This window comes from Bos grunniens, chromosome 16 (assembly GCF_055505025.1).
Source record: "Bos grunniens cultivar Pamir isolate PY7600 chromosome 16, Bosgru_T2T1.0, whole genome shotgun sequence".
NCBI classification, from domain to species: Eukaryota; Metazoa; Chordata; class Mammalia; order Artiodactyla; family Bovidae; genus Bos; species Bos grunniens.
Window position 1 is genome coordinate 1,149,041 of NC_141180.1, and position 7,187 is coordinate 1,156,227.

Below are 7,187 nucleotides of genomic sequence, written 5' to 3' on the forward strand. Positions count from 1 at the left end.
GCACCCTGCTGCCACAGGACTTTTACAATACGGTGTGCAGCCTTCTGAACTGACCTCACTGGGGTGGTGAGTACACCGGTACCCAGGCAGAAGTCCTCGTCACAGCCACAGGGTGGAGTTACTCAAGGAGCCTCAGGCAAAGGGGTGTAGACGTCAGTACGCATACGATTCTGGGTCAACACAGGAAGGCCTTGGAAAAACCCGCTGCTCCAGCGCAAGAGCTGCAGCCGATAATCAGGCTCAGTGCTGGGCTCCCTAAGTCAAGGCACCCACGCCGGGGCTGTGCGTGTGCGTGTGTGTGGCGCAGGATGACCCGTGTCACGGCAGACACCCAGGGGTTGGTTATTCAGCCGAGAGACCCCAGGATGGTCCTGAGGCACAGGTTTCAGCCCTCCTTTCTGTCTCAACCTCTATATTCAGCCCAAGGATGTGCAGGAATCTAATTGCCACTGCTTAAATGCATTTATTTCTTTCAAATCAAGCTGAAAAGGCAGAGAAACAACTATATTTTTGGCTACTGGAGGAACGTTTGGCAATTCTCAAAAAAAGAAACACAAATGACAAGTATGTAAAATACTCATTAGAAATAAGCACAAATTAAAACAAGACACTATTTTTCCTCCCATTACAGTAGCAAAACGTTCATTTAAGATAATAAATACCCAGTGTCAGGAACTGCCGGGCAGGAGGCTGAGGGGCTCCGCCGCTCCGGGGCACCGAGTCAGGAAGCGGAGCCCGGGGACACCCCCCACCGCAAGCCCACGGCTCACGAGCACGAGGAAATAATAGGAAATCGTGGACAGTCAACTGACATCACATGATTTACAAGAAAGCGGAGGCAGTCTAACAGTGGATCGTTTAAACAAATTACAGCACAGAAGTACAGGTAACGACTCAACATGATGGAGGCAGAGTGGACGTTTACTGACGTGGGAAGCCCGTATTTTGTTAAATGGAAAAAGTAAGTTATGAGAGTACAATATGACCTCGTATTTGTTTTTGAAAATCCTACATGAGTACACACAGAAAACCACTGAGAGGAATGTACACCGCATTATCGTCGGCCGTTTCTGGACGGTGCAAGTATGAGTGATTAAAGACAACTTTATACACGCATCTGTATTTATCTGCAATGAATGTACACCGTTTCTGTGATTAAGGAAAGGTCCAATTTAAAAAACACTGCCCACGTTTTGGCTCATAATTTGAGGGGCTGTATGTGCCCAGAGGCATCTACGTGGTTTGTCCCTTCTGACCTGAGGGGATGTGCAGTTTTTCTGCAAAATGCCACAGTCACGGACGCCTGACCGCCCATCTGCAAATCTTCCAGAGCCTGTGAGTCTACAGCCGGGGACTGAAGCCGCCTGCCCAGGTGAGAGGTTGGTTGCAAAACTGTGTCCAAGGCCTGCACTTTAGTGGGGGGCCCTTAGGGTAAGTTCTGGGGGGAGGAGGGAGAAAGCGGCTGGAAAATGGGGAAAGGAATGTCTGTAAGGTCTCCATGGAGTCCTCGCTCCCGTTCTAGTCTCCTGAGCCTCGGAGGCAGGGAAGGCAGGAGGAGGCTGGGAACCTGGCCTCACGGACTCCCGAGCCAGTGAGGCATCTCAGAGAGAGATGGCAGAACCGAGAAGGGTGCTGAACATCGAACTGTCAAAGCAGCCCCACCACAATGAGAGGCACTGGACGGAGGTCTGACCCCTGCAGAGTCCTGCTGAGCCAGCTGTGTGTGGACTGTGTCGTCTCCCCTAGGTGCCAGGGAAGGGTTACAAGTCCAGGAAAAACACACAGAAAGCCGTGCGAGATACGGCAAAGACCACCCCCAGCACCCCACCCTCTCCACTCATCCCGGGAGATGCCAAGTGCACAGCCAGGGCCGGGGTCTCCTTGGCGTGGCCGGCAGACAGGAGCGCACAGCTGATGTGCAGCTCACTGACAGCAGTGATGAGCTTCCCCAGAGAGAAACCACAGCAGGGTGTGAAGGGAAGGGGAGCCATGGCCGCCTGCACAGTGAAGTCTCCATCAGCCCCAGGAGAAACCCCCGAGGTGGTCTCAGATGTGTATCCAAAGTAAGGTACTTCTGAGGGGTGGTTGGAATCCTGCAGTCTGGAAATGCTTTACTCTTAGAGAATAAATTACTGTAGATAAAGTCAGCCACACAAGTCGCTCTGAGGTGCTCGCGCGCTTTCCTTAACAAGACCCAAAGGCAGGTTTCAGTGGTCAGCACCGTCGTGAGTGCTCTGGGTCACGTGTCCTCAGGGCGGACCGTGGCTAACTCCTGAGTGGAGACAGGGAGCCCGGCACGGGAGGGAGGCCGGGAGGGGAGATCTGCGGGAGTACCGTGTCCGGAGCCGGGAGAGCGGAGGGGAGGAGACCTAAGCGAGCGCCCGCGCGGAGGCCACAAGGAGGCGCGTGGGCCTGGGCCGGACGGGCGGGTGGCGCTCACAGTGGACGTCAGTGCAGAGCAGGCGACAGGGCAGTCCCTGGAGAAAGCTTTAATAGTAGGGGGGAGCCGCACCCCCGCGTCACTCATGGGAAACCCGGTCCAAAGCCACGTAGAAACTGTCCTTGTCATCCAGGCAGTGCCAGCCGATGGGGCCCACCTCGCAGTCTGCACAGACCAGGAACTTGACGTTGCCCACGTCCTTGGTGAAGCCCACGTTCTCGAAAGTGAACATGTCCTCCACCAGCCAGTGCTCCTGCAGGAGGTCGCCCTCCGGGCCGCCGCCGCCGGCCAGCGCCGGCTTCTTCCTCATGGACGGGAGGAAGAGCTGCAGGGGAGAACACAGACCAGGGCCGGCTTACTCCCCGCGGCCCAGAGCTCCCCGCCCAGGGGTTCTCAGGAAAGCCGGGACAGTGCGCCCTGGGTGCGGGGGGAACCGGGGCCTCCCCAGGCGCACAGGGCCCGCCTTCCTCCGCTCCCACCCACCCGGCCCGATGCACCAGCCTTCCTGCCAGCTCCCAAGGGCTCCCTAACACTCAGCTCACGCGTGACCTCCTCGGGTCTCCTCCAACCAGACGACCTGGACTAGCTTCCCACGCCTGCATTTTTCAAAGCGGCTTGACTGAGGTGTAACTGACACACACAACTCAAGTGGACAACCGGACACATTCTGGTACCAACACACCGCTCAGGGACGAGCCTTGACCGCACCGTCAAGGTAACAAGTATCCGTCACCCCCAGTTTCCTCACGCTGCTCCTAGCTTATCGTTCTCTGAGACCATCTTATCTGTTTACTGGCTCAGCTGTTTATCAGGGTCTCCCTCCACCAGGTCAATTTTCCTGTTCATGAGCACATCCCCAGTGCCTGCAACAGCACGCCATCCAGAGCAGAGATCACACGTTTACTAACAGGGTAAACCCGGGGTATCTGGCTTCACTCTGCTCCATCACTGTTACAAATATGCTGGATTTAGAAAAGGAACAGGAGGAAGAAAAGTCTACTAGAATTTGGACCGTTATCTCCAGGATCTCCGCATCTCCCACCCACGAGGAGAGCCTTGGTGTATGCATGCACGCATATATACACGCAATCCCTGTGATTTCTTCCATGTGGTGACCCTGGATAGCGCCCTGATCCTGGACAGGCTGCTGAGCTGCACTGAACTCTTGAGATTCTGCTGATGTCTCAGGGAAACCTCTTGTGCTTTTTTCATTAACTATCCACAGTACCCTTTTAAATATAAAATATTCTTTCTCTTTATAAAAATACATTCTCATTATAGAAAACTTGGCAAGCATGCTACACTGTGTGTGTGTGTGTGTGTGTGCGTGTGCACGCTAAGCTGCTTCAGTTGTGTCCAACTCTTTGTGACCTCTGGACTGTAGCCCTCCAGGCTCCTCTGTCCATGGGATTCTCCAGGCAAGAGTATTGGAGTGAACTGCCATGCCCTCCTCTAGGGGATCGTCCCGACCTGGGGATTGAACCCCAGCCTCTCACGTCTCCTGCACTGGCAGGCAGACTCTTTGCCACTGGCCCCACCTGGGGAGCCCGTGCTATGCTGCAGTTGAGGATAAAAACTGTTACAAAACAGAAAGAACTTCTGTTCAGTTCAGTCGCTCAGTGGTGTCAGACTCTGCGACCCCACAGACTGCAGCACGCCCGGCTTCCCTGTCCATCACCAACTCCCCGAGCTTATTCAAATTCATGTCCATAGAGTTGGGGACGCCATCCAACCATCTGTTAACCTTTTTTGTAACTGTCCCTTCAGTAAGTACTTGTGGTGCTCTTAAAGCATGTCCATACATTCTCTGACAGTCCTCCCAAGCTTCGGACACCTTGCCTCCCTCCTTGTGCCTGGTGGGCTGAGGGGGAGGCGGGCAGGCGAGGTGAGGGAAGGCGGGGCCACTTTTGCAGGTTTCTCTTGGAGCTTGAACTGTGGCTTCCCTGAGACCGCTGGCAGAAACTGAGGAGCGGCTCACCACAGCCTGTTCCAGACGCTGGGATCCTCCCGGCCCACAGGTGGACACAGGCGTGAGCAGGCTTCTGAGACGGCCCCTCTGATGGCTGTCCCGTGAAAGACCCCCAGTGGAACAGCCGAGACGTAGCTGGGCCTGGCCAATCCCCAAATTTGTGACCAAAATGGTTTCAAGTCAGGGTCTGGGGCAATTCTGTTATGCGACAAGAACCAGGGCAAGGCCGCCTAGAGAGAGGCAGCATGTTCCACTTTGGTTCCTGATCTCTTACTGTGGTAACTACACACAACATAAGATTGTCTGGTGCCATTGAGGACATTCACAGTACGGTGCCGCCATCACCACCATCCGCCTATCCTCTTACAACCACACTCACCCTGACACCTACCCTCCCCTTCCTACCTCCTGGCAATCACTCATTGGTTCTCCATCTCTAAAATTCAAAAATGTCACACAAACGGAATGATACAGTAGTAATCTTTTGGGACCAGCTTTCTTCACTCAGCAGAGCTCCCTGGAGAGTCACCCACGTCGTGGTGCCCACGGCACGGCTGTCCTGCAGCTCCTTGGTCACCCCTGGGAGGCCCTGGGCTGTTTCTGGGTCTCGGCTCTCAGAAACCAAGATGCACTGAACTCTGGTGCCAACTCGTTCTCATCCCCCTGGGACGGAGGCCAGGAGAATGCCTGCTGGGCCCTGTGAGGTGCCCGTTCAGCTGGAGAACAGCCCACTGCCACCCACACGGGCTCTCCCCTTCTCTCCCACCAGCCCACCTCCTCTGGCTCTCCTGCCCTGACCACCCGTCCCCTCAAAAAGTGTAAGGAAGCAGTGACTCTGTTCTTAACTTACTGCCCTTTGCAGTCTCTCAAGCTCTTCAGTGAATGTTTCTTTTCTCTGTGACTGTAATTTCCTCTCTGAAACCTCTGAGTTTTACCAAAGGACAGAGAACATTTTATAGAGAAACTGTTCACAGGACTTAAAAAGAACACGGACTGTGGGGCTTAGTTAGTTGTGAGGGCCGAGAGCCCCACTCCCTCACTTAAAACCCAGGGTCTGTGTCCACCCTCCACCGCTCTCTGGGCAGCGGGCACAGGGCACCGGGTCCGAGTAGCGCAAGACCCACACTCCCGGTGATTCACGACGTGGGAGGGGCTCACCGACCTGGAGCCAGCGCTCCGCGGGTTCTGGCCGTGCCCTTAGGACGTCCCCCGCCTGCCGTCCCTTCCTCCCGCGCCCACTCCCCGGGGTCCCCGCGTCCACTTCGCCCAGTCCCCGCGTCCACTCCCCCGGTCCTTGCGTCCACTTCGCCCAGTCCCCGCGTCCACGTCCCCTCCCCCAGGTCCCCGCGTCCACTCCCCGGGTCCCCGCGTCCACTCCCCCGGGTCCCCGCGCCCACTCCCCCGGGTCCCCGCGTCCACTTCGCCCAGTCCCCGCGTCCACTCCCCCGGTCCTTGCGTCCACTTCGCCCAGTCCCCGCGTCCACGTCCCCTCCCCCCAGGTCCCCGCGTCCACTCCCCGGGTCCCGGCGCCCACTCTCCCGGGTCCTCGCGTTCCCTCCCCCGGGTCCCCGCGGAGCGTGGCGGCGCGCGGGGAAAGAGGCAGGAGGCCGCGACAGGACCACGGACACCGACATCTGGGCCTGAGGAACTACGGCCCAGGCCCCGCGGAGCTCGGTCTGCGCAGCCCGGCGTGGGGGCCCCACGGTGTGTGCGGCCCCGGCGGGACGGGACGGGGTCGAGGCCCGCCACAGCCCCCCGCCTCCCCCGCGCCCTCACCTGCCGGCGGGAGAAGAGCGCCGTGCCCGGCTGCAGCACGCGGGAGCCGCAGCGCCGGCACAGCACCGCCTTCCGGTTCCGGCCCTCCTCGGATACCAGCTCGCTCGGCGGCGCCGGGGCCTCCATAGCCACCACCCGGGCCCTCGGCGGCGACACGCAGCTCGGGGCCGCCTCTTCGCACCGCGCAGGCGCGGTCCCTGCGGCACTCGCTCGGCGCAGGCGCGGCCTCCGGCGCCGGACGCCACTGCGCAGGCGCGGGCCTTCCGGGCCGGGCGGCTGGGGTCGGCGTGGCTTTGTGACAGGTGTATCCTGGGGCGTGACGGGGCGCTGCTCGGGCTCATCTAGGCGCTGGGCCTCCCTCACACCGGGTGGAAGCTGGGCCAGTCCGGATGTGCGCTTCGTCTCGAGAGCGGCGGGGACGTCCCGATCTCAGAGCAAATCTCAGCCGCAGTAGCGTGCGCACGACACCTGCTCTCTGGGGCGGAGACCGGTGCCTGGAAGCTGCAGATGCTGCTCTCTGCTCGGGTCGCACTGACCGCTCACTGCGAGGCAAGACTCGGTGTTGAAGCGCTTCCCTATGGGGGTACGGTCGGAAGGGCTACCTTCCGGGGCTCGGGATCCAGGCATGGCCTGCAGCCACTGCTCTGGGTCGTTCCAGTTTCGCATTCTCCCCGGTTAGTCTTAAGACGTCTAGCTTACTGGCTGTAGTGTGGCGGGCGCGGTCTTCCCGAGGTGGCAAGGGAAGCGGAATAGAAAGGGGAGCCAAGTCATGTGAGGAATGTCTCGTCTACCCAACCACCCTGGTAGGCATGTTTTTCTTCTTCTCTTTGTCCTTCATTAAGTCAACCTTTGCTAAGCAATTATAGAATATACTACACTATTCTACAATTATAGAATATGAGCATACTATGATGATAGGCAGTCTGTACTGGAGAACACAGTCTGAACAGGAAGCCAGACACAAACCCAAGGACATTTGATAAAGACAATCCACGGAACAAA

General features: G+C 57.9%; 1 protein-coding gene across 1 annotated transcript; it reads right to left on the minus strand.

The window, feature by feature from the left end:
- Positions 1–443: 443 nt before the first annotated feature.
- Positions 444–6,348, minus strand: RABIF (RAB interacting factor). The gene is made up of 2 exons (XM_086343093.1): positions 6,186–6,348; positions 444–2,765 (listed from the first exon to the last, which is right to left on the minus strand). The coding sequence occupies exons 1-2, from the start codon at positions 6,309–6,311 to the stop codon at positions 2,520–2,522; spliced, it is 372 nt and encodes a 123-aa protein (XP_086199219.1). The 5' UTR covers positions 6,312–6,348; the 3' UTR covers positions 444–2,519.
- Positions 6,349–7,187: the final 839 nt, after the last annotated feature.